The 27725-nt window shown below is 48.2% G+C and overlaps 1 protein-coding gene across 6 annotated transcripts; it reads right to left on the bottom strand.

Moving 5' to 3' along the window:
- Window positions 1-23: 23 nt before the first annotated feature.
- Window positions 24-24393, bottom strand: C23H6orf89 (chromosome 23 C6orf89 homolog). 6 transcript variants are annotated; one of them, XM_064472292.1, is made up of 8 exons: window positions 24299-24393; window positions 20514-20721; window positions 19077-19242; window positions 7719-7873; window positions 7275-7396; window positions 5881-6007; window positions 5061-5184; window positions 24-4670 (listed from the first exon to the last, which is right to left on the bottom strand). In XM_064472292.1, the coding sequence occupies exons 2-8, from the start codon at window positions 20700-20702 to the stop codon at window positions 4585-4587; spliced, it is 969 nt and encodes a 322-aa protein (XP_064328362.1). In that variant the 5' UTR covers window positions 20703-20721; window positions 24299-24393; the 3' UTR covers window positions 24-4584. The 6 variants fall into 6 exon arrangements, with proteins under 6 accessions (XP_064328362.1, XP_064328361.1, XP_064328364.1 ...); XM_064472291.1 differs by lacking the exon at window positions 24299-24393 and adding an exon at window positions 23934-23956; XM_064472294.1 differs by lacking the exon at window positions 24299-24393 and adding an exon at window positions 21987-22082.
- Between the last annotated feature and the right edge of the window lie 3332 nt (window positions 24394-27725).

Raw genomic sequence — 27725 nt, 5'->3', positions numbered from 1 at the left:
AAAAATCAGGAAAGGGGAGAAGGTGCGTTAACACTTGTATTTAATTGCAAAAAGTAAAAACTTTTTTTTTATTCTTACATACAAATCTCATTTATTTACACACTTTACAGGCTTTTTCCAAGTATTTACAAAGTTTGCAATATATTAAATTATCACCATCCATAAAATTCTGCATTAAGTGCATATTTACATTCTTTTTTTATTCACCACTGAATTTAGTGTTCAGCATTGAAACAGTCTTTAGGCATATATAGCTTTACTTCCCAGCACCCCTGAGCCTTTGTAACATGCCTCCCCCCTTCCTTGTAGACAAAGAGATAATACTAAAAATAAATCACCTGTCATACGTTTGAATCTCCAAAGCAAAGGGGAAGTCCAGCATCTCCCTTGTTTAACTCAGCAGGGCAGTAAATCTATCCTTTACAAGAAGGAGTTTCCTGAAGAGGAGAATATATATAGTTCTACACACAAAATTTACCGAGAGGAGAAAATCTGATCTGCAGGAAGCAAGAGCTCTTCGGGCACCCACCGCAAGGCCCACCCAAATGGCCTCACCCCAGAAAGCGCTCGGTTCTCCCAGGGGCCACGGGGCTAAACCTGAACCACTGAGCCTGGGATTAGGCAGACCCCAGAAACTTCGCTCCCCGGAGCGGCGTTACTGATGTGAACACCGGGGTTTGAAGGCAGGATCCCCTTTCTGAGATGCTGAAGTTTGTAAGAGCTTGCATCTCCAGTAGTGAGATATTCCTGCTCCCCACCTCCGCTCGCCTGGGGCGTTCCATGCTGCGCGCGGGAAAGCCGGCGAGGCCAGCCACCAGAGAAGGGAGGTGCTTTGATCCAGCCTAGTAAAACCAGCTTCTCTGCCAGACCATTACAGCAAGAGGACTAGCGGGAGAAGCTAAAGGCCCAAGACTCCTGGAAAACCTGACTCTAGAGAAAGGTCTCCAGGGTTTTGCAAAGGGAATTTGAGGCTGGGATCTGCAGAGCTGCCTCGGGGGAATTTGTGTGTGCAATGCCAATGGGGAGGGGAAAAAAGAGGGGAAAAAAAAAAGAGAATAGAAACTGGCAGCTTGGCTCCCATAGGGGATGCTGATTTCCTGGTACTGAAGTAAATAATAATACTCCTTTCAGTTCCCCTGAGTTCAGGACTGACTGAGAACAACGGTCAATGACCCCTGCTTTTGGAAACCAGCTTTAAACCACGATCTTCCTGCCCAGCTGACGGGTGACAGCCCATCTTTCTACCCTGGCAAGTGGAGAAATGACCACTCTGCATCTCTGTGCCTGGGCTCTTGGGTCGCACAGAGTTCTGCATCTCGCTGGTGTGATTTCAGAGCAGCTTTGCAGCCTCCAGGACGTCGAGTGAGCGGGAGTCCATCTCCCAGCTCACAGGCAAAGGGCTCTAAAGCACACAAATAGGTTTTTTTTAAAACAAAACAAAAAAAAACCCCAAAAGAAACAAAACAACGTGACACAGGCATTGGCCGAGCACCCCTCTGAGCTGGCCAAGGTGGGGAGTGGGGATTGTCCGAACCAGCACGTACGCTTGCATACGCGCAAGTGGCAAAGTGACGCTAGAGGCGAGGGAGACCTCGATGGGACGCACATCCTCTGACTCACCCAGTCACATCTGTCACCGCGATGCCGCAACAGCTGAAAAAACAGCCACGTTCCCCCCAGTCCAGCCTCAGCAGATCACTAGGAGCCACCAGGCTCTCTGGGGAAGTCACAGCCTCCTGCAGCCTCAGGAAAGGCTCTGTGAAGCTGGAGCCCCAGAAGAGGAAGATGACCAGGGCTCACTTGCAGCCATTTGGCCTAGGTGTCAACGTCTCCTTTTGGCCATCCTAGTTTTGCCACTTTGACCTCACTTATGAGTTTTCCAGCCCGGCTCCTCGCCAGTGCTGCAATGCGGAAGGCGTTAGCACTACTTCTCTGGCAGCGGAAGACAGGAGCTCCTCTAGAAGCCGTGCTACAGACTGGGGCTCCGCACTCAACAGCGGCCAGGGCCAAAAATCGGCTCTTTATCAGTAGAAGAATTGCCCTCCTGTTTTAGTTTAGCAGCTAATTCCTTACAGCTTTTGGAAGAGGAAGAGAAAATATACTAGAAGTTTAAAAACAAATGATGTAAACTCCAAGGGGAGCAAGGTTGGGACATATGCAATGTATCACCTAGACACAGATCTGGAAACTTATGCAGAGACCATAAAGTGCACTTGGAAAGCTGATCTGCAAACAGTCCAGATTCACCGTCTTCCATCCAACCAGCTGCAGCTCTTTGCAGAGGGGAGAAGCAATACGTGAGAGCACTGTTGCTACATAGGCACAAACCTGCCCTAGAGCCGCCCCTTTCCCCCCAGTCTAAACAGCAACCTTAAACAGCCACATTTGCTTCTGCCCAAAGGAGCCAGACAGCCACAATGGCTCAAGTGCAAAATACAGGCATTTCACAGACACTTGAGAATTGTCTCCGCAGCTCTTTTAGAGTTACATTCAAGGACACTTAGAAGTACCAGCATCACCAAACCACCACAATCTCAGCAAGAACGGGTCCAGCAGGTTCTCTCCCTACAAGTCTCCAACCAAATGCTCTACAGAAATAGATTGGGTACAAAACCAGTAAGAGGTGAAGTAACCTTGTCAGCCTTTGAATTTGACTTGAGAAGCTGCCAAAGTGTAAATAGCAACAGTCACTAACGAGGCCCTAATTCTGCCATCACCAAGCTCCCAAATTTCCATGAACTAAGACCCAGGCTTTAAGAGGAGGGAGGGGGTGTGTGTGTGGGGTGGGTGTGTGTGTGTGTCTTGGCATGTAGCGTCACAAGTGTAAAACACACCCCAACCATTAACAATACTAACAGAAGTCTTATTAATCCAATTCCCTTTAATATTATGCTACAAATTAAATTAGTCCTTTTCTGTCCTGAGAGAGTGAGACTCTCCCCCTTTGGTTCTACTGGATCTGGTGCGTGCTGGTCCAGTGCCGAGGGCCAGGCACCAGGCTGGCATGGGTGCTGAGGTTGTTCTCATTCACTTAGAGAAGAAAAACAAGGGTTACACATAGAAATGTTTGTAGCATCAAGGCCTCAAGAATGAATTCTTTGGAGCAGGAACTGTCTTCTGCTTTACCCTTGTCCAGGAGCCAGACATGGTCATCCCACTTGGCAGCTTTTATCAGACCCTAACAAGATTAGTACGATGTTTGCTCCCATTCTCCTGGTCTTGCTCAAAAACAAAGGCTGGATATACATTTTTCCAATCTGTCATTTTATGAGTACCTAAAATATTTACAGAGGAAAAGGTTCTCGCTCCTGAGAACTAAGTTCACTTGCTTTCAATCAAAACCCCTCCCAATTCCATATTAATAACTGTGAGAGTATGTCCTGAACCCCAGCCCTGGCCTATGAGTTCAGCCTGACACATCTGTAAATGATCTTCAACAGCAGGATCAGACCCAAAGGATCAGACTTGGAAGGGACCGCAGCATCCGCAGCCTGCAAACACTGAAACCGAGCCTCTCTCAGGGCACTGGATAAAGCAGTGCTCAAGCAACAGGAAGCATGCGAAGGCAGCTTGGAAAGGACTCAGGAAAAACCAACGTTCATTCTGAAGACAAGAGTTCCAGGTCTGGAAGGAGTCGATGCAAATAATGCCAGGGATGAGGAAGCTTTCAGGTCCTCCCGTAGGTACCCCGGGCTGGGAATGCAGGCAGCACCTCTCAAAGCAAGGAGTATATGAAAATGGTCGTGCAGCCCTGGTGTCTTAGGTGCACAATCAGAAGATGAAATTTGTACAGAGCTGCTCTGCACCTAGCCCCATCTCCGTCCAGAACCACTGCACTCTCAGCACCATCACCACTAAAACTTGCATCAGTATTTTTGTAGGAAAGGAGGTGGGGGGGGAAAAAAAAAGCACAGTTACAATTTGACTCACTCCAGCCTGCTCATAGAGAATGGCAGAAGAGCAATCACAAGACACAAAGAAGAGGCCTGAACAGGTTCTTTTGGTACAAGAGCGATGCAGTGGGTGAGGGTCTCTGCCCTTAGGCTGCAAGGCTCATCTCAGCCCTGGAGCACGGAGCTGAGATTGGCTTTGCGGGGCACACAGCTATGTACGTGGTGGAGAGACGGGGTGGAGTTGGGACACATCACCAATTCATTCCCTTTATAGAGCTGGCTCAAAGCTTCCTCCTCAGGAGGAATGCACACAGACACCCCCTCCACTCCCAAACCCCCAGGAAGCTTCAGAAGTGCCATAAACCACAGAGGACACAAGGTGAATCTCATCCTGAGAAATCCCTCTGTTGCTTCTGGAAAAAAAAATATGCTTTGCTGCAAACCCAGGGCTTACCTGAGGGGACAGGGAAGGTGATAAATAGCTTGCGCTTCTCCCAAACTACATTTGAGAAAAGGCAAAGAATTACCTCAAGGGTCAGGAAAACAGTCATTTTTAAACACTGTAAACATGCAGAGTGGCAAAGCTGCCTGCCCCAGTTGCCCCAGCTCTATCACTTTCAAGACGTTGCCTTGGCTTCAAAGCTGAAAGTCTTCTTGTCCTGGAAACAGCTGTTTTCCCACCCCACCGTCCTTAGCTAGCAGCTCCGTCACAAACAACCGCCGGCTCTGTCCCTTTGGCCATGAAGCTCATCGTCCAGTAATCTGCGCTGGCATAACCTTTGGAAGATGCAATAGAGGCTGTATTAGGTGAATCCATGTTTAACGACTGCTCACATTTCCTGTGAAGTGACGTGGCTATCCCAAAGCTCTTTGGAATGACACTGCCCTCACTGACACACCAGGTTTGTAACACCTGACAGAGCGTAGTGTCTTGTGTAGCCCGTATTGCTCAATTTTTACACTGAGCATCTCATGGTATCCTGTTCTTTTTGTCCCAGTCCAGAACGATCGCTCCTCTGGACTGCTACAAGCAGGCACACACCAGTTTGGAGGTGGTAATGGCTCACACCACCCTCTCAGGTGTCAGGCAGAAGCGACCCAGCTAGAAGCACTCTCCTGACTCCAAGGGATCTCCCAGACCCTGCATGCTACAGCACCATTACTCACCCAAGTCTCCAGCTTCCAGCTCCATCTTGAACATCTCACAGTGTCCTCTGCACTTGTCCAGAGGTGCAACAGTCAGGGTGAGCTGTCCGCTTCCAACAGCAAAGAGGCTGTGCAAACTGTAACTCTAGGATGAGAGGACAGTATTTCAAAAGCATTGGTGGCTTTTCTTGGGTCTGTCTGATCAAACAAGGGGCAAGTCGCTGCCCTGCAGCAAGTCGCTGCCCTGCACAAACCACAGGTTTGTTGCTCCCCGCAGTTACCAGCAGATCATAGCTGAGGTCAGCTGCATGCAAGGGTCCTCCTCTCCTCTTCTGTCCAAGGCAATGCAGGCCCTCCACACCCACAAAGCCCGCAAGAAATTGGAGGAGGAGATCAGGCTAGAAGTCTGAAGTGTCACTATCTTCAGTGAAACGTCTCCATGGCAGGTATCTCAGAATGGGTGAGACTTACTGCCAGGAACAGCTCCTAAAATGCAACTCTTAAATGAATCCTGCCCAACTGTGCACAAAAAGACCATCCCCTCACCCAGCTACAGAGCAAGGGCAGGACGTGAACGGAGCTGGAACACCTCACGGGTGCCTCTAACTGCCGAGGGAGACGGGCGCAATGTGCCACCCGCACAAAACTAGGCATGACTTCTGGGTAGTACAGCAGCCTTGAGCTGCCGCTTTGCACAGGGCTGGACAGAACCGATGCAACCCCAGAGCTTTCTGTCAGGATCGCATCAGCTGAAAATGCCCTGCAAATCCCCCAGAGGCTTGGAGCTTCTGCAGGACAATTCACAGACAGGGAGATAGCGTCTCTGGGATGAATTTCTCACCTTATTCCCCAAATCTGGATGGCGGATGAGGAAGCAGCTCTCCAGGGACACTGTCTTGGGGAAAGATGGCAAAGAGGAAGTGGGGAAAAATTCCTGCAGAATCCGAGTTTTGTTCACAGATTTGTTCCTAAACAAAACAAAACAAGCCATATTAAAGAAATATCATGCAATGTATTTAAAAGGCTTCTTCCAAGATCAAAATTCTTCACAAATATTTATGTTTGATAAACAGCCTGCTGACAGACTAGCCCTAGGAGCAAAATTCTACCTCTCAGCTTCTAAACGTGCTTCTTTGTATCTTCCTCTTAGTACTTGCAGCAGGACCATGTAAATAGGGAACAAACTGATCATCATGGATGCCTAAACTTCATTTTCCTCCCCTCTTCCCCTAAAATGATCTGAGTCATTGATTGGATCCATTAACTACAAAAGATGCAGAGAGGTGGCATTGTATGCAACCATAACTGAAACCACATGGCAAGGCAGGGGGAGTCCAAGTCTATTCTCTAGGCCAGGGAATGTAACTGGAAAACGCAGGGTGGGGCTCGTTATGTTTATCTCTGTCCAGTGGCTTGACACGATTAATACTTCTGCACCCTGATCATCTGCCTACCAGTGCTGTGGTCAAGAAGTGCAGCAAGAAGATCCCACTAAGCATTAGCCAAAGCACAGATCCCACCGTGCCTTCTCCAAGTCGGGTTGGACACCTTTCCTTTGCTCATACAAACATGCCAGGGAGCCTGCTCCACACCAGGTGGCACCTTCCCACGTCACTTCTCGCTCTTCTCCACATGAAAAGACTTAGCTAAGGCACTGGGCTGCTCTGCAACCTTAGAGAGCTCTCAATTGTTCAGATGTCTTGTAGCCTCGCTAAAGGCTTTAGCACAGTTAGCAGAGGGCCAGGATTAGCGTAGGCCGTTTTTCCTGCATGAGACCAGACACAAATCGCAGGATCCCTTAGCTTTCTGTTACTTCTCAGTGTTTTGCAAAAGTCATGGCACCTCTTCTCAGTCAGCACTAATGGTGGTGGATTTCCACTGAGCAGACAGAAGCGATTAGAAATGTAAACCAGTTGCCTCAGGTGATGAGACCACAGCCCAGATGATTAACGTACAGCCTGAAGAACAGGACCGAGCAGTCACTGGGATATTTTTGTCTTGTAAGGGGAGCAATACATGAAGTCCCAGCCACAACACTCCATTTTTAGTGCAGAAGTCTTCTCCTTGGATCAAATTAGTGTCAGCAGGCAGACAGAGGACTCTAACCCACTCCTGTTCCCCTTCTCTCCAGTTAAAGTGAAACTTGCAAGCTCCTGGTAGTTCACATCAGCAAAACCCCCGGGGAATCCCTGCAGAAAGGACGCAGACACTGGTCACGTTTTGTCTTTGACTCACCAGGGAAAGAAAAATGGGCAGCTCCACAATTCAGCTGAATTTTCTTCTATTATAACCTCTGCCAGTTCTGGATCCTGGGACTGAAAATGCTTCAGTTCTTCATAGGAGAGATGCTGCCCTGTCTTAAATGACACAAAACAAAGGTAAAAGCTGCACACCTGGGGCTCCTCCCTGCTCCCATTTCCATCCTGCCAAAGAACATCCAAGAGCAACAGCCATCTAAATTGCTACGCTTCCAACCACAGTGATAATTAGCCAGAGGAGAAACAATTTGTTAAGTATGCAGTGAGCTCCTCACCTCCTGACAGGTTTAAACTGGGCTAAACGTCTTCTTAGATATATGTTCTGCCTCAATCAGCAGTTTGAGCTTGTGGTTGAAAATACTGGGCAGGGGTCTTTGGCTGGTACTATTCAAGAGTTTGGACTTACAAGTCCATGGATTACCTTGATTAGAAAAGGCTGAGACCTCTGGAGCTTTTCTGATAGTTCTCCGAAGTCTGTCATGACCTGAAGGCTTTTCACAGCAGAACAGACTGTGCAGTTTGCAGGAAGCGTAGAAGTGTTCTGTCTGCAACCTGCTGCCCACCAGTCCTGGCATTCTTGGGAAGAAACAAGAGAAGTGTGTTTAATAAGGCCAAAAATGACCTGGAAAGGAGACAGGCTCGATGATAAACTCTTTACTCCTAACACAAAACAGTGAGATTTCTTAGAGCTTCCGATGGCTGTAAGTTACTCAAAAAGAGCAAACCTTGCTGGGGCAAAGAACTCATCACAGAACGTTTCCAGCACAGGCTGAAGATTTTGGAGATACGGCTCAGGGTTGTGAGAAATGGAAGAGCTTTATGGAAATTCTACTTTTCTATATATACAAGAAACACAGGCTAAGTTACCCTTTCATTATCAATAGAAGGATGGCAACCACCATATATAGTGCAATTAAATAGTGCAATTAAATTGAAACAAGTCCACAAGCAGAAGAGCAATCGCAGCACGTTATCAGGGAGACACCCAGAAGGCACGAGGAACCCTGGACCACAGCTATATCCATTTTAAATCCCAGAAATCATTGTTACACCACAGCCGGCTGAACTGGCCTACAATGAACACCGCATACGCTTACACCTTCAACAATTCACTTTTTATGTGAAACCATTACTTGATGACTATACCCTGCCTCCCTCCTCCAACTTAGCAGACCTCCCAGTACAAAAAGGAAGTAAACATTAAATGAAGAGACCTGCTGCAGCACTGAATGAACAGGACAAGAGCCAATAGTGCTGAATGCCCCACGTATTTCTATGCTAAAGTATCTGCAGGAGGAGCTGCCACACTAAAAGGACGCATCTCTAATTTCATGGCAGTGACAGCCCTAGTTCTGCAGCCTTAATCCAACAGGGAGATGTTTAACTTGGGCAGTGGCAGCAAACCTACCCAAACACCTGATCTGTTGGGGTGTGTTAGGAAAAACCCAAGACCTGGGACACGCCTCACATGAAATGTCCGGAGATCTCTCCTCGCAACAGGCCCACCTGCCCTGTTTGGTGGCAGCACGTGTCAAAACAGCTCATATCTCCTGGACATTGCTGCAGGCCACTCACTCGGGAATCCGAGCGGATGGGAAAGAGGAGGAAGAAGAGATAGCGAAGCCTGCATGAAAAATAAAGTTGGGGAACAAGGACGCACAGCAGCTTTTCAGGGGGAAAAAAACCTGCACGCAGCCTGCCTGTTACTGCCATCGTGGTTTCCAGCCACGCTCACCCTCCTGCCCATGGATCATAATTGAGGAGCAGCACTTAATAGGAAAGCTCTTGTTTTATTTTTTCCCTCTGACATCTGCAGCAGACAAACAGCAATGTTATAGAGGACTTAGGTTCACGGTGACATAACAACAAGGAGCAGATTGGGATTAATTTTGCTTTTTTTCTCTCTAAATATCTCCAGTCAACTCCCAAATGCTGCATTTCCCACCCTACTGCTGTGATATGGACTGAAGGGGACTAGGATATAATTCCTAGGCTTTCTGGAAGACGCATCTACACTGCTTTCAGGGAAAGGGGTAAAAAGGCAAAACAAAGTGTAAAATCCTTATTGCAAGCAGAAGTCCTGCTCCCATGAGAAACTGCTCCAATGTACTTTCCCTCCCTGCTCACAAGAGAAAAAAGAAAATCTTTGTTCCACTGCCTGTAGAAAGCCTCAATTTTACAACCAAAAAAAAAAACTCAACTCACAAAAAACAGCTGGTCAGTGACAGGAAACAAAAGGCTGAAAGGTCTCACCAGAGGAAGGGCAGCCGCCATGAAGAGGACAAGAAAACATATCTTGTGGTCTCTCATCATACAGGGAGCAGCAATACTATAATTTCTTTCTGGGCAAAACTTAGAAACCTCACCCCAGAGTGTTAAGCACAGTTGTCCCAAAATTTTCTCCCTGGGCTCAGGGCAGTACCCCACCTAACAGGATGCTAATCAGCTTGACAGTATAGAGCTTGATTCCTCTTTTGAGCGAGGCTGGGATATTTGCATTCTCAATTGCTCAATTCAGGAGGTTATTTCTTTTCCCCATGAATAACCCAAGCAGAGCACAGTTGAGACGCATTTCAAATGCCGCAAGTGGGGTTGTGGGATTTTTCTTTTTTTTTTTTTTTTTTTTTGGTAATTAATCTTTTAGATTTATTGTTGAGGGTGTTAGTCTGTGCACCAGCATGTGTGTGACTGGCATGACAAGTACGGGCAGCGAGAAGCGCCTGCCCTTCCCAGGGAGGGAGGGAGAAGAGCCCACGCGCAGAGGAGAGGGCATGCAACTGCACACTGGGGACCAGAGCGGGACTTTTACCGAGGATGCTTATTCTCTCTTTCTATTACCCTCCCTGCATTCCTTTTACATTATCACCCTGCCCAGACACCCTGGGGGATTATTTTGGTTTAAGTCGAGTGCGCTGTCTGTGCGCACGCACAGTCTGCTCGGAGACTGAAAAGAAAGATGCACTCTTCATCCCAGTGCAACTGTCACGTGCAGCCGTCACACAATGGTCCCATCCACTTGCATTTAAATGTTAAAATGCTGGGCGTGTGCAATTATCCCTCCGGAGTCTGGCTGCAGGAAAGCAGCTGTAGTATTGACATGTACAGCTATCCGTTAGGCAACAGAAGCCAGGCCAGTCCCAACTAACCTCTCCTCCACGCTTGTGCTTCCTCACCCCTCTTTGAGGAGCAGCCTTCAGTTTGTTAAGCAGAACCTCAGCTCCCCATCAGTCATACCTGCCTAGTATTTGCTTTTAGGCTTTATTAGCTCTACAGAACAAGAGCTGACTTCTCCCCTGTGTTGGGACAACTCTTAGCAGAGGCAGGGCTGGGGAACTGCAGCTGCTAAGAGCACAGACGAAGAGATAACAACTTTCCTTAAAACATATCTATGATTAATGCTAGAAGGAGTTTATGACTGTACTTTCCACTATGCAGAAAAATAATTTTCAACTTACAATCAATTTAAAATGAGTACCCCGCCCTTCTTGGCCATTTTCACAGAGGATCTCCCAAACTTTTTGGCTGTCCCCTGAACTACAGAGGGGTGTGTGCGCACAACCCCAGAGATGCTGGGTGTGGACGATCAGATTGGAAGCTAAGAGGTTACTGAGAAGACCTGGCCCTGCTTCTACCCATTGCAGAGAAGCAATAAAAGTCATGGAAACTTGCCCACATAGGTCTGAGAGCAAGACCTCGGCAACAGCCCTGGTCTCTTTAGGGACCGTATGGAGGGTGAAATATCAGTCTGCTGCTGCAGCAGGTTCAAAGGGAAGCCCTGTAGCAGGGGGACTTTTTGCTCCAGCAAGACACACGGAGCCAAGGGCTGCTTCTGACCCTAACAAAGTGTTGAAAACATCACACCTCCTGCATGTACAACTGCAGGTGCTGAGGCAGCTCACTGGCTCCCCACCCAGCTGGTTTGCTCCCAGCACTCATGACTGCAAGGTTGAAGCAGCATTTAGCAAGCAAGCGACAGCTAGGTCTGCACAGAAAAGTCTGGTCCAGGGGAAGGGGGACTCCCCCAGGACTTCACAGTCCCCCCAGGTCTTCTGTCTTTACGGGTTGTTTCTACCATCACCCACGATAACTAGAAGCAAGCTCCCCAGAGGGCCATCAAATGCACTGAGCAGCTCCGCAATCTGCAGAGGTTGGTTCTAAATCCCCAATTGCTCTTTTCCGAGGATGACGCTATTCCCCAGTCCCACCACATAACTCACTAGGGACTAGTGCTAGGAGTAGTCAAGCAACTTCAGCAAGTCTAGGATGAACTCAGCGCTCTCAAGGAAGACTGGCCTGTGCACCGAATATTCACAAGACTGTTCTTTCTCATAGGTCCATTGTACAAGCCTGGCTGCAAATGTTCACTTGCACCATCATACACCCACACCACTTTTGGACCATCCCTCACAGGATCCAACATAGCATCAAGAACTACAAAAACACTTGTAATCAGAGCAGGTGAACAGGAAAACCTCAAGGCTCTCCAAAAGCATGACCAACTCTACATTAGCCAATTTGAATGTAAGGTCAGGATGGGGGTGGACACAGAGACTCATTTATGGCACTGCACTGACAGTCATAACCTTGCTCCTACGTGTTAGATCCAACAATGAGAAGATGCTGCTCTCCACTTCTGCAATGCCTCCCCACAACTGCAAATCTGTAAAAGTTGGGGAAAATTTCAAGGTGGATCTGAAGAGACCCTTCAAAAGGAGGGGATTAAAACCTCAGCCTCGCCCCTGCTGTCTTCAGCCATACCTTCCCCTCAGCCAAATGGGTCCTTTACAGATGTGCATCTGACAGCCTGTGGGATACTTACCTCCTCCATTCATTTTCATAGCAAATGCCCAACTACAAGCTGGTTCTTACAGCTGACATAGGGCAGAGCTTCTTAAGAAACATTCGATCCCACCTGTAAGATTCCCAGTGGATGAAGGGGCCACAAGATCCTCAGTGCTCTGATGTCCAAATACCATCACCACAGAAGGGCTACAGCTCTCCTTCCAGTTGGAAACATCTAGCTTCCAGATGCTGGATTTTACAGTGCTGTTTTCCATTATTTTAAGGACAGGCATTTTGAAGGTCTAGTCCTTAACCTTAAAGTGAAATTGCAGCTCATAACCTACTGCTATTGATTTGACAGCCAAAGAATATGCAGGCCAGGTTGTTCTTGCTCCTAAGATGGTACCAGCCACTTGCCGCATTGGGACCACTGCAGACTTACAGATACTCTACTACTCAAGTCAACGGCTCATTACTTGTGCTATGCCATTGCAGCAGGATATACTCTATGCCCCCATTCCCACACCCTACGGAAAGATAAAACAGTATTTTAAAAACTCAAAGCATTTTACAGACATCAACTCACCATCAGAGCTTATGACATGAGTAAATCTCATCATTCATATTTTACAGACAGAGAAATTAGGAGCTCTGTAGTTACTGTGTGGCACAGTTCAGAGGAGACATTCAGAGCACTTTGTGGCAAAAGCAACATTTCCCAAGCTCCATCTTGCTGAACTTTTTCGCTAGGCGAAAAATTAATTTGATCATTTATAATGCCATGTCAAAGTCAGGCTAAACTGATGGGTTCTTGAGTAAGTCAGGCAGGAATCATAAGGAGTGCTTATTAATTACAGTATGGAAGTCCTGATTAAGGAATGCATCACAATGGGGTTTTAAATATATGCTACAAAGAGGGGTCCTGCTCAGCACAAGATCCTCACCTCTTCCTCATATTGAGCTCTTTTGTAGCTCTGAGTATATTGAATATACTTATGCCAGCCGAAGAAAGTACCTCCCAGTTTGATTCATGGCATTTTTAGGAACAGCTAGCAACAAAATAAGAGATACAAATACACCCATCACGAAACCCTTATTTTTGTTCTGGGTAAAAAGTCAACAGCGAAAAGAACAACTCATTCATTTCACTAATGGGTAACGGCTGGTCAAACAACCAAAGGATAATTAGTCAATCTCTAGCAAAGCACAAAAATGATTTTGATCCAACGAGACATTGTGAAATCAAGTCTGCTCAGCCTAGCCCAAGAGGAACTCACAGTCCACTCGGGTGAAACAGTATTATTTCCAGGAGAAATCTGCACCTACCAATCTAGAAAACTGAAGGCAGCTGTCAGGAAAGCCTCCCAAGTCCCATCCAGCCTGCACCTCTGGTTATGTGCCCTAGAAGGCAGCTTGTGCTGCTCTGGCAGCGTCTGCGTGAGCAATCTGGCTCGGAGGAACAGCATGCTTTTGGAGCAAACCCCTCCCAGTTGCTGCCACTTGCCTGACAGTGGTTTCAGTCTGTAAAAGGCTTGATGTGCCTGGGTCACTAGGGCAAACAGGGCTCTGCTAGGCTGCTAAATGCCTCTGCAACAGGCCACGTATGGCACGCTCGCTCTCTTTCCAGGGAAGCAAACCCAAAGCGAGAATTCACTTGCTCTGCAAATGAGAAAACAAGAAATTCTGCAGGCATCAAAATATAGAAGCAAAAGGAAGAGGTTTTTCATGTTTCAGATTACCACAATGATTTGGAGTTAGTTTACTGTCAGCAAATCCAAATAAACAGTCCACTGGCTGAATGGAGGCCAAAGTAAAGCAGTATATGAAAACAGCTTGGCACCACCCTGCGCTGCCGAGTCAGCCTTTTGTTCCCCCCTTTGAAGGAGCCAACACACGTGTCTCTTGGTCACTCTCAGGTTGTATCATAAAAGGGTTGTTTACACACACACAAACACGAAAAGATCAGATAAACTGGGAGCTGTATAGGGATGGGAGGGAGCTCTGTATAGCTCTGCAACCCACATCACACTCACACCTCAGAATCCTCCGGCCCCCAGAGCGTTATGTGAGAATATGCACGAACACAAGCGCAAAACAGCTTGACTTTGCTAAGCAAAAAAAAAAGGTAAGAACCTTTGCGAGCAAGAGGCTCACGCTGAAGGCAGCAAGAAGTCAGAAATCAGACCCTACTTTATCTGCCAAGCAGCCTTTTTGTGCAACCCTTTCAGTCAGAGCAGGCCCGTATTCCTCGTGCATCACTGAACCCAGCAGGTCAGAAACCACGTGGGCTGCAAAGCCCTGGGGAAAGGCTGGCTGAATACCTGGGTGCTTAGTCCCTGTTGCACCCAAGAAGCAGAAAGTCACCCTTGTGTAAGACAGGTGTGCTGGATGCTCCCTTTCTGCACAGAGCTGTGCCAAGGATAAACACACTTGAAGGCTACAGTAAGAGGGGAGGAGACGATCATGAGAAGAAGAGAGAAAAGTGGCTGTGGCTGGTCTATCGCAGGTTCCCTGCAAAGGGTTAAGATCGGAAAGAAGCCGGGACCTGGCCGGGTGCCAAGGCAAGCCTCCAGCTAAATTGAAGGTGGCCAGCCAAGAGGCAGAAGCTGCCGTCCTCTCCCAGTAACCCAGCCTGCTGTGACCCATCCCCACAAATAGCTCTCCCACCCAGCAGGCCTCAGGATACGACAGTGACAGGCCATTTACAAGGTGTCGTGTAAACACAGCTCCTCCAGTAGGGTTCCTTTCTCTAGAATAGATTATGTATAAAACCAATAAACATTATTTTAGCCCTTCTGGTCTACGCAAAAGGGAGTTTGTAAACACAAGGAGTATTCTATGAGCTGGGGGTAACTTGCACAGGATCCCTTTTCCAACGTGTGTGTTTGCACCTGATTTTAGAGGTACTGAGCCGCTACTGATCCAGTTGATTTTGAACTGTGTGCGCGGTCAGGACTGGGTCCCATTATTAGAAACAAAGGTACTGCTATCAGTACAATGTGCAAACTGTCACGTTGTTGGACGAGTGCCTTTTGCCACCGACCAGCCTGCCCTGCTGAGGTTTTTGAGCTGCAAGGATTGAACTTACCATAGGCAGACACACAAGTTAATATAAGAGCATCTTAACGCTCTGCTCATCAGGTCATTGCTCTGTGTAGCTGGCAGGGAACAGTTATCAAGCCGTTGACATCAAAAGTCATATCTAGATATCAACAAGCCTATAAGGATGTCACACAGTTGTGAAGGGAAGAATGACTGAAAAACAGGTAGGGTGACCACCACTGTGGTTTTAAAAGTTCTGTTAAAAAAAAAAAAAAAAAAAAAGAGAAAACCCCTTTTCATTTGGTTCCAATTACTACAGACTTTGAGAGCTCAATATACTACTTGCTAATGCTCACAGGGGAGAGGAAAGTACTTGTACCCTGATTTTGCACCAGAGAACCGAAACACAGAGGGAATGACTTGTCCACCCCATCCTATGTCAGAGAAGAGGAACGAATTCAGGTTATGTAGGCCCTACTTTCTCCTTGGAACAGCACTAGAAAGTCTTGAGTTAACCCCTGTGCCCATGCAAAATCCACTGTGTTCCTTATAGCAGGTAGAGCCCAGAGCACTGCAAACCCATTGTCTCCCTGGGGGCTACGTGAAGCCCTGATCTACACGGCTAACAGCTGCGCGCTGCCACGGCGAGAGGCGTTTCCCCCTGCCCAGAGCAGGCAGCGTGACCCAGCACTGGGGCTTTCACAAGTTCTGCGTAAACACAAGCTCAGGAAGAACAAATGCAAACCACATTTCCGCAGAACTTTTCCCCAACCGAAGGGACCTTGGTTCCTAGCCCTGGGAAAACAGCTGAAAAAGAGGCATGGATGCCAAACCCAAGGGTCTACAAGTCAGCTTTGAAGAAACAAAGGGTGGGAACATTAGTTTTAATATGGGAATTGATTCGGGGGAGAAAGCCAGCAAGCAACAGAGCAGAGAGACAGGCAAAAAGGAAATTTACTTTGGACCTAATCCTACAAACTTAACGCAAGAGAGAGCTTTGCAGACATTGCTCCTCACCTCAGCTGCTCAAAGGTCCACCCACAGCCACCGACAGACAGGCAGCCCTTGTCATCCACAGCACAGCTCTTGGGGTGGAAGGGATGAGGATGAAGGTGAGAGTGAAGACAGGTCACCCTGAGCTGGATGGAGAAGGGAGCAGTATCCTGTGCCCTTGCTCCTCCCAAGGTCTCACCACCACTCTAACATGGGGCTCTGGTTCTTGGGGGAAACCAGGCATCTGAGCTCCCCTTGTTCTGCAGCTCAAATCTAGCTGCTCAGCCCACATCCTCCAGGGGACCAGGCTCCAACCTGCAATCCTGGAGACAGGAAAACTGCCCCAAGACCAATACTCCCCGAGCAGGCTCAGGAGGGACAGCAGAGCCCCAGACCACAGCCCCACGCAGGCAGGCTGCCCCTGCCTGCCCAGGCAGCTCCAGGCCCAGAGGAAGCAAACTGGACCACCCATGCGTCCGTGCTCGCCACAGCCGGGCTTTGTCTGCACCACGTTGGGCGGTGCAGCCGGGGAAAATCTGCCAGCACTGCCGGTGGGCCAAGGCAGCCTCCAAACTGCTAACAGGTGGCTTTCAACAAGAACAGCCCAAGCTGGATTTGAACGGGTGCCCGAGCACAGAAAGCTCCAAGTTTCATCCTCAGCCCCCTCAAAAAATTAATCTACCAGGATCTACACAGAGAAAGGAAGAGGAGTCTGTACATCAAGTCCCTTGGTTACTGTTTTTCTCTACTGCTCAGTCTCCTTGCATGGTGCATTCTCCTAAGCAAGCACGCACTGGAGAAACACTAGACCTGCTTGTAAGACCTCCCAGCCTTACGCTCACATCAACAAACAGGACAGCAAGATGTACCTTTATCCCTTCCCTTCAACACAGCACAAGGCCCAAATTAAGGACAAAACATTACATCATGCACAAGGCATGGCTGAAAGACAGCTCGGGAGACCACTGAGCCACGCGCCATCAAACTCTCTCTTCCGGATCCCTGCTGGAGGGCTTTACCACGGTCCACTCAGCAGCAAGCCAAGAAGTTGACACCAGTGCCGCTGGGACAGCCCCAGTGGCTGCAGCTGCCTGCTGGGAAGCCAGGACACGAGGGATTCCCACAGGAACCCAGCCAAGGTTCAGCCTGGGTGCCGCACTCCCCCATTCAAATAGCCGGGGTCCAGTCCAGTTCCTTTTGCTAAGGCAAGATCAAAGTTACTCCAGCCATCCCTAGCGAATCTATTAATCGGGACATGCTGTGGTTTCCACCACAACCTAACACTATTGGAAAAACAGAGCAAGAACTGGCTCATCCCCTCTGTACCTCCCCTCCTTTCCCCTGAACTGGCTTCCTGCCCACCCTATTGCTTATCACTTCAGAAGAATTCCAGGACTCATGGAGGCACGAAGGATTTTATATGCATTTAAACAACCACCTTGCAGCCCTCCTCCTCATCCATCCTTTTCCCTTTGGATGCTTCCCTATCCCCTCCCCGTTCAGCTGGTTTTCCCATCAGTAGCCTAGACTTGCTCCTACTCTTAATCTTCACAGCAAGATGCTCATGATTTCAGGCAGCCCCTGTCCTAGAAACCTTTTGCTCTCCCAAGGAACCTCCCTGGGCTCTCCCCAGCCAAGGGAGCCCTACAGCATCTGAAGGAAGAAACTGTCAACTTTCTGAACAAAATTTCACTGAACAAATACAAGCATTAACGTTCCCGCTGGTTTCCTTCTCCATACAGAAGCGGAGGGGTGGGCACAGATTCGCGTCAATGCTGGAATGCGTTAGATAAGCAGGCTACTAATGTCAAGTGGCTATCAGAGCCATCTCCTCGCCTATGTTTTTTCCTCCCTGCAAGAGATCCCGATGTTTAAGGAAAGAGACGAACAATGGGGGATCCCCGTCCCACCCATACGAACCCGAATCAACAGAAAACCCATGTGTCAGCGGAAGAGAGGGAGACACGCAGAGAAAATGCAGAACAGCGCTGGCATTTCAGGGCACCCTTTTTAGCTACAGCAGGAAGGTCAGAGCTGGAACAGACTACTCCAACACAATGAGCTGCTGAAGCTAAATATAAACCTGTTGAGGGCATGGATATAGGAGTTTGTTTTTACAGTGAGCCGACAGACGATCAGCATTGTGCCACATCCCTGCTTAAAATAATTCACAACTTTATCATTACTGACAGTCTTTGTATTTTATCAAAGACAGCCCATGCTTACACCCATTTACCAGCCTAAGTCAGTGGAAATGATTAACTGAGAACAAGAAATACTCAAACTTTTCCATTTCTATTATGCCAGTCTAGGAAAATCTATTACGTTCCTCTCTGGTGAAGGGACCACCTCATCAGGGAGCCACTTATCTAGCTTCCTCACACACACACAATTACCCTTAATGTTAAGTTAACTGCTATAAACGTCGTAGCTCTCAAGCCCACAGTCCTTTCCTAATACACCACTTGGCAAAAACTACTTTTCCTTAAACCCAGCTCACATGTTGAGGTTCCTACACTTTGCTCACAGATATCAAGATTTGGTTGACAAACTGTTTTTGCCTGCTTACTCAGAAAAAATTAAAAAAAGGTGACATTTACCCAGCATAGCTATCTCAGTATGAGTCTCAGAACTGCAGAGGTTTTTAGAGGAAGGGGAACTCTTATGGAAGAAAAAACCCGAGGCGTTAAAAGCAATGAAAAGAGAATATGCAAGAACAAAATTATGAAGTTAGAAATAAAATATGTTTCAACCCCAGTGAATGGAAGGGAAAGAGCTCTAGCTAGGATGCAGGATGCTATTTTTAAATACAGTGGTAGGAAAGGAGAAAACCATGGTGCCATGCCAGTAACACATTTGTTATTTGGTGCCCAGGGAGACACTCAAATGATTCGCAGAGCTGGTATTTAACTTGGTATTTCTTGCTAGGCTTATGCTACAGCAGAGAAATAGTTTCCCTTACTCTCGAGCATGTACTTCTTGGCAATGGGCAGAGAGAGCAGCCGGATGTGACCGATGAGGGAGCCCCAGGCATGGGCTCTGGAGAGCGGAGCTTCAGGCGGCAGCGGGCTGTATGGCTGGATCACGAAGTAAACAGTCAGCAAGACCAATCCCAGCGTGAGCAGACCCTGCAAGAGAAAACAGGCACATAATTAATTACACTGCAGCGAGCTGATATGCCTTCAGAACGGGACACACCTTCTCACTGGTATCAAAGGGTTGTGATTGCGTGCTAAGATGAACGCTCAAATTTTTGCTGTGGCTCCTCGTTCAGCTGCAATGCTATTCAGGTACACAGAGTTGTCACTCAGTTTTATTGTTAGGGCTGTCCAAGGATGAAATTAAGCAGCCTTCAAACCCAAGCCATACAACTCCGTTCGTGTATTTTAGCACTTCAAATAATCCAGCACCAGGGTAATGAGGATTATCTACAGATAGTTCCAATTCCTCCCGCCTAATCAAATAAAAGCTTGTACTTCTGCCATACCTCTTACACAAGGTTTTCAGGGCTTTTTGCAAACATCCGTCAAGCCTTGAAACACTTTGGCAGAGCTGGCACCAGCTCCCTCCTCCATACCAGAATCCCAAATAAGCCTTAAAGAGATGACATGACACATTTCTCCCCCTAGCCAAAGTCAAACTGAATCAACAGCAAAAACGAGAAGAGAAGCTAGAAGTTCAAATTTCCAGTTTCCTGTTCTCCTGCCTCGTTTCACAGCTTTTTATAGGACATGAGGAAGAAAGCTTGAATTTTTTCCTCAGTAGAGACCATCGTGATGATTTTATAAAGATGACACCAAAATATTACTGAATATTATGCCAGTGGGAAGTTTTTCGTCCTTGTAGCAGACATCTCGAAGCTATCAATAGCATGCTTTCACCCACTTTGCAAAACTTTGTACAGCGGCTTTTATTTAAGGGTCTCAAAACGTTTTTCTAACATCAAGCATCATGGCAACAGGTTTATTTTATAGACTAAAAGGATAATAAAGACAGGTAGAAGCTTGTGGCAGGGTCAGAAACAGAACCTGGATCTCTTCATTATTCAACACTGAACTTTAAGAACCTCCTTCCTTCCTCACATTTCCACTGAGGGTGCTGACACTGGGAATCTTTACCTGAAGAATCAATCCAAGTCTCATTCTTTAGTAATTTAAGGACAGGAAGGTGTTGACATGTTAAACTTTCAACACACGTGAGCAATTGCAAATGTCTGTCGGCTGTCTTCTGTTCTCAAACCAATTCATGGGATGAAGGAAGGAAACTACACTTCACAGCTTTTTAAATAAAGAACTCAGAAAAATTAATCAAGAAAATACAATGGGAAATAAAAGACCCGGGTTCAAAGGGAGAACTTGTGACTGTCAAATGGTTTGTGCATGCCCAAAGGACATCTTACCTTGTAGAGAGCCACTAAGATAGGGTACCGTGGAGGCCCCCTTTGGGGTTCGTTTCTTTCCAAGAGCTGCTTGATGAATTTCTCAATGGCTTTTTCTGACATCCCACACTGGTGGCCAGTCTGCCTCACTAGATCAATCGTCTCTGATAGCTTGTCATAAATGCTGAGCTCATTGGCCGAAAGCTCCATGGCCTCTGATGAAAAATCCCTGTGGAGAGATTCAGTACGTTAACAGAAAACACACTCCAGCCGTACAGCTCAACACCAGCGTGTACAGAGAGATCACAGGAACATCGCAACGTTGAGGCAAGAAGGAAGGCTTCTCTGGAGCAAACCTGCTTGCAGCCAAAGGCACAACATTTAGCTGCAGTCCTAATAGTCTCTGCTGATTCAGTATCTCCTGATAGCTGTGAAATTTCCTGACAAGAGAAGAACTGGCTGAGATTCGCAGCTTATGTAAATCAACAAAGCTTCCCAGAAATCAATGAAACTCCATTTATTCATCTATTCCAAATGAATCTGTCCCATAAAGCGATTGCTCACCAAGTACAAGTGCCAGCAATACAAAGCCGATCATCACACACAGTAGCCAAGCTAAGCTCTCCTGCACTATAATTTTAGTTGCTTATTTTAACATAGATTTGTTTCCATTAAATCCCCTGTCAGCTCTAAGAACAGGACAGAGAAATAAGCAGTATGCATGGGGCAAAGTTCAACAGTTTACAATTTGTTTAAGTTTTCGCAACCTAATGTCCAGGCCAACTGATTATCGAGTAACAGTAACGCGATAGCGGCATGCTCTGCAGGCAACAAAAGCTCCTAGGTTTCTCTGAAAGTTTGCCTGCAGGTCATTCATATGCAGAAATGCCACATAACTAAATACCGCAGCAAGAATTGCATTGTAAACTCCAGACAGAGACAAAATGGCATTTGACAGCAAATTATTTCCCACCGTGAATTTTCAATGGGGAAGCTTGTAAGAACACACCTAAGAGCCATCAACATTAAGATGCCAAAAAAAGAAATGTGTTCCTCTACCACTCCCCCTGTCTGCCACAAAGGCAGAGCCTCGACATAGCAAGAGCAGCAGATGGGCTGAAGAACAGATGCAAAGAAATTGCTGGACAAGCTATTAGCTGCCAACGTGAGAATCCCATTGTTAGAGACACATTTAGCCTCGGAAAAACACTGCTGGGTGAAAGGGAGCATCTGTGAGGTCTTGCGCTGCTTCTTGTTTCTGAGCTGGGAAAACTCTAACCTGGATCAAACTGGGACAACGGAAACTCTTTCTGGAGAGACACAGCTTAGCAATGCGTTGCCCTGAAAGCGCACACTGAGGACCACCACGTAAAAACACAAGAAGCCCGACCGATACACCCAGCTCACAGCTGCAAATGCCCCCCTTTTGCTCCTAATACCACCCGACACCAGGAACCTGCTCGCGAATCCTGTGTGCCGCTTCACCTAACTCACCACCTTGCTCCGCGAAGTCTGTCGCTGTACTGCAAGAATTGTGAAACTACTTGCACGTGTTTTCTCTGCACACACCTCACAGCACAGCCTGCATTTTAAAAGCACAGATCCGCTTTGCTCACTTGAGAACAAGCTGACAAGCACTGCGTAACATGCCAGCTCAACTTAGATTTGCTCTGCTGTAACTCGTTCTGGCTGCTCCCACAGGACAAATCAGCCATAAAATGTATATATCAAGAAATAAGATTCTCTTGTTAGGCAACCAAGCTTGAAATCTGATTTGCCTTTAAAGAACTGGCCGACAGCTCTCCCCCTAAACCATGGGCTCCTACAAGTCAGAACTCAAGCAATGGCATTTTTAATCTCTTTTTTTTTATTTTCGATGTTAGGGTGTAGTTTCAGAACAAAACCCCATGCTTTTCAACAGGACTACCAGCTTCAGCAATCACTCCTCTCCCCCCAAGATTAGCTCCTTGTTCTGCTCTTGCACATTTGTTTATGTGCTCACATGGTGAATCAGATCAGGGAAATTATCTGGCTGAAAAGTAACCCCTATTTGTTTGGTCAGCAGCTGCCTAAGCATCCAACTCAAGCAGTTAATGTCAGATGTTACATTAACATTAGTGTCAAATTTCTAGCCGCGGCCTTAGAAACACCAAAAGAGCAAAACGCCAAATTAAAACCTAACCCCAAGAATGCAATGAGAACATGCTGCACTACATTGCCAGGTTAATTAGCTCCTGGCCCTGTTCTACCGACATTCCTTGTGTTCTGTGCAAATATTTGTCCCAGATCTTACCACCTGAGCAGCGCCACGTGCTAGCAAAGCTGCACCAAAGCAGGTTTGATCAATAATATCTCATTACGGATCATAAACTCTCCAAGGTAGGGACCTTTTCTTCTCATCTGTAAAGCACCTGGCACACACTTGGCTCTATAAAAACAATACATTGCTTTACTAACTCTTTCATTTATGTAATACCCTGATTCACATAACAAGCAAGAGCCAGCACATCTGCAGGATATTAAATGCCTTCCCCCCCCCCAGCTTTTATGCGTATTCTAGTTGCCTTGACACTGCAACCGGTGGGCTAAATGCCCTGAAAGGTTATCTAGCTTCCTCTGGCTCCTGTGTGCCAAAGCTTTCGCCTGTGAAGCTCTCCTGTGCTGAATTCCAGCAGATTCAGCAAGCTCCCCCTGCTTGCAGAATCTGCCTGGAACCACTCAAAACACTTATCCCTACAGAAATGCTGTCACACGCAGTGATTTCTCCCTTTCCAAACAGCAGAAACATCTTACTATGATAAAATGCCAAGATCCATCCCAGTTCTCCCCCCTCTACAGTTGTATTCAACTCTGAGCAAACCTTTGAAGACAACCCCTGAAAGTCACAGACATTAAAAACCCAACGCAGTTCCTTGACACACTCAGCAGTAACATATCCTCAAGCTGGGAAAAAAAGGCATTATGCTCCCACATTGCTTTGAGAGCAGATGAGGCCTTAAAAAACCAAATAACAATCCATTATTTCCCTTCCTATCACCACAGCACAACCGACTTAATAATAATAACAACAGACTACTGTACCCACTTCGCTGTCACACGCGCGCACTGAGGGAGTCTTATTCCTTCCACACAGCAACCTCTCAGAGACAGGCCTTTTAAACTAGGGAACCCATATGGCAGTGCTATTTTTTATGAACTCCACCACCCTAGGAGGCATAAACAGCTCTCTCCACAAACATAAATAGCGATGGTTCTTGGCCTGAAAGGTTTCCACCCAAGCGCCCAGTCCTACCCGCAAACCCCGACGCGCGGCGGGGTATTTAGACCCAGGCTTTAGAAAGCTAAATATTTAGAGAGAAACGCTGTCGGAGGAGTCTTTAAAAGGGAAAGCTTGCTCGCCTCGCTGGGGAAACTGAAACAGCGATATAAATACACACACACATTCTCATCTGCCTCCCTGGGCCCTGCTCAGGGGGGTCAGGTCCCAGCCCTGGGCTAAAACCCGCCGGAGAGGGGCCTTCACCCCACCGCAGGCCCACGGCATCGTCTTTATTTATCTCCGAGGCAGAGGACCTTCACTCAGGACATTTTTTTTTTAAGAACAAACAAACAAAAAAAATCAATAAATTGAAGCAGAAAACATATCCCCCCCTCCCCCCACCCGCAGCTGGGCGCCTGGCGAGGGCCGCGCTGAGGCCCGGGGAGCCCCCCCAGGCCGGCGCCCACCGTAGGGGCCGAGGCCCGGCCGCCCGCCCCGGCCCCCTCTGACCCCCGCCCCGGCCCCCCGCAGCCGCCCCCGGCCTCACCCCCGCACCGCCCGGCGGCCGCCCCGCTCCGCCGCCCGGCTCCGGGCTCCTCCCGCCCGCGATGGAGGCGGGCCGCGGGGGGCCGAGGGGCCGGGCCGCCCTGCCGCTTCCTGCTTCCGCCCTGGCCCGGCCCGGGTCCCGGAGGCCCTAAGACACCCCCCCCCCCCAACACCCACCGGAGCCCAGAGTCCTCCGAGACCCCCAGCACCCAGAAAGAGCACGGAGACACACACCCCCTCCCGTATCCCTAAGACAACACTCCCAGCATCCACTTGAGCCCATGACTACCCGCAGCAGCAACCCCCAGCATCTACCTGAAGCCCCAGCACCTTAAAACCGCCCCCCCAGTACCCGCCTGAGTCCCCAGCACATTAAGGCACCCCCCTGCTAACCCTAAGACCCCCCAGCACCCAACTGAGCCCATGACCACCCTCAGACACCCCCTCCCCAGGACCCTCAGACCCCCTCCAGCACCCACCTGAGCCCATGACCACCTGGAGATGCCCCCAGCACCTGCCTGCCCCCCATTACCTTCAGACAACCCCCAGCATCCACCTGAGCCCCCAGCACATTCAGACATCCCCCTACTAACCCTAAGACCCCCAGCACCCACTTGAGCCCATGACTACCCTCAGACTGTCCCCCCAGCACCAGCCTGACCCACTCCAGGACCCTCAGACCTGCCTGGGAACCCTAAGACACGTCCCCCACCCAGCACCCACCTGAGCCCATGACTACCTTGAGATGCCCCCAGCACTTGCCTGACCCCCATTACCTTCAGACCGCTCCCAGCACCCACTTGAGCCCCCAGCACTCTCAGACCCCTACCAGCACTTTAAGACATCCCCCCCAACACCCATCTGAACCCCAACACCCTCACCACCCCTCCCCAGCACCTGCTTGAGTCCACAGCATCCCCAAATCCTTTGATAGCCAGATCCCACAGCATCCATGAGACACACCCCCTCCACCCCCAAGCACCCCCTAAGTCCCCAGCATCCCCTCACAGCACCCACCCATCACCCCCTACAGCTCCCCCAGACTCCACAGCCGCCCCATAGGTCCTATTTACCTTCTCCAGCTCTACTGAACTGCATTTGTGCTCCCCAGCAAGACCTATCCAGTGTCCCCCTGAACCCCATTTACCCCCCAGCCCCACAGGGACACAGATGCCCATTCCCGCAGCTCGAGCAACGGGCAGTGGCCATGCACAGGGTGGGTATTGGGGAGCAGGGGGGAAGAAAGATGCTACTACCCTAAAAAGTGTAGGAAAGGCTTCCAGGAGTGAAGGGCTGGGAGAGGTAGCAAGCAGAGATTCCCAGAGCCATCCCTGGCATGAAAAGCTCGGAAGAAAGCAGGAGCGAGGGATCTCAGCCTCACCTGGCTCTTAGATGCAGGCTTCCATCCTTAATTGCAATGAAATATATTTTCAGAGACAGCTGTTGGTTGTGACAGGCGTTTTTGGTATCTCTCCGGTCCCTTTACAGCCTTGTTTAAGTTCTCGGCCTCAACAACTTCCTGCAGTGATGAATTCTACAGTTTAATTAAACATCGCAAGAAAAAGTACTTCCTCTTATCAGGTTTGAATTTCCTGCCATGTCAATCCCGGCGCGGGAAGCGGAGCAGTCACTGCGTCCCTATTTTACTGCCTTTCGAGGGGAATGGAGTGAAACTCTGCGGGACGCTGCTGGGTGAGACCCAGTGGCTGGGGCACCAAAGCTTTGGCCGACAATGTGTTCCAACTTGCCAGGAGCTCGTCTGGGTTCTCTGCTTTCAAGGTGGATGCATCAAAGCGAGATGGCGGTAAACGCCCGCTGACTTTGAGCTGGTATGTGAGATCTTTTGCAATCTTGGTTTGGCTGGGGCAGCTCCTCTAATTCTCGTGGAGTGCCTTGAGGGATTACAAACAGCTCGGGGGAAACAACCTGATTTAAAAAAGATTCCTGTGGTCCAAACAAATATGCATTTCCCTGTTGCTATTAATATCTCAGACCTTGATCCTTCTCCAAATACCCGTGCATGCGTTTAACAGCTTGCAGATGAGCGGTTCCTTTGATTCTGGAGTGGGAATGTTTGCTGGGACCATGAATTATTAAAGGTGAAAGACGCTTTCAAGTGCAATGCGCTGACCATGTTTTCCAACAAGCTTTATTGCCTTCCTGGCATTTCTCTCAACCTGGCAATGAAAAATTCATTTCCAAGTTTGGAGGGGAGGTTTGGAGTGGCGTAACACTTGTTTTATGCAACACCTTTGGGCACAAACTCCATCCTTTTTTCTAGACCTGATTTGTAGTGGAATATGACAGACATTCCTTTCTGCCTGCTGTCCTGCGAAGCCTTTTCTTTTGCAGATCTCTCTTTTGGGCCCTGTTCAAGCTCCCTGGTCTTTCTTTGCAGCACAAACCTTGCACAGTTTGAAGGTATTGCTGCATTTGCTGCCATCTAATGGGAGAGTTCAGCCTCGGCGACCTCAACTCCTAATTCTTTTGCAAGCAAATAAAAACATATTCCTGGGCAATCTTACTACCACTTGGCAAAGCAGTATCTTCTATTTATAATCACAGGAAATTTAGGCAAAGGGAAAAGCTGTTCTGATGGATGGCTTTGGCGTACGTGCAGCTGGGTGGCTCTGCACAGGGGTCATGCAGCCAGGAACCATTGCAGACACAGTAAAAAGAGCTTTTGGGGGTTAATCAGGCTGAAATGGTGTTTCTCTGATCATGGACCAGACTTGCAAAGTATGCTTGGATTTATATTATTTCAAGATAAAATAGCAAAGCAGAGATAGTGAAGATGGGCCTAAAGAAACAAAAAAGCTGTTGTGGGATCCCCCAAAATACCAAATCCAGGCACAGCTTGGAACTGAGCCACATAAACTCTTCCTGAGGAGCTGTGGTCTTCAGGCTGCTCCCACTGTCTGTCAGTAAACATATTTTGTAGTGAAATATGGCAAAGCGTGATCGACATGGAATGGGAGTATAAATATATTGCATTAAGAAAAGAAAGTCTTTTAAAGATTACTGCCAAGAGAGGATGGCCTGGGGGGAGGTAGGCTGGGGGGAGACCCTGAGAGGGTAGGGGCTTTAGTGGTATGGAGGTGTTGGAGCACTGAGATGGGGCGTGCAGAGGAGAGAGCTCATCTCTAAAAGCCTTGGAAATTCCTGTGTCACTGCAAAGTCATACCCTACCTGGTGAAGCTCACAACCTGGACGTTTTCTGAGCATGAGCTTGGTCTATCTGTGGTCTCTGTCTGTCTCCATCTGCAAACCAATGCTATTTCCACCAGGCGCTTACGGGTATCACACAGAGCTGGCCCCGTTCGAAGGGGTAATTCTGTGAACGGCAGAACCAAAAAAGTCTGCTCTTGCCTGGCTCTGGGCATCGCAGGGCTCTCCCATAGAGACTTGTCATTGTCTGATAAAGAGTA

Source organism: Phalacrocorax carbo, chromosome 23 (genome assembly GCF_963921805.1).
Source record: "Phalacrocorax carbo chromosome 23, bPhaCar2.1, whole genome shotgun sequence".
In the NCBI taxonomy this organism is placed as follows: Eukaryota; Metazoa; Chordata; class Aves; order Suliformes; family Phalacrocoracidae; genus Phalacrocorax; species Phalacrocorax carbo.
Note: the sequence above shows the minus strand (reverse complement) of the source record. Positions and strands in the feature narration are given on the sequence as shown.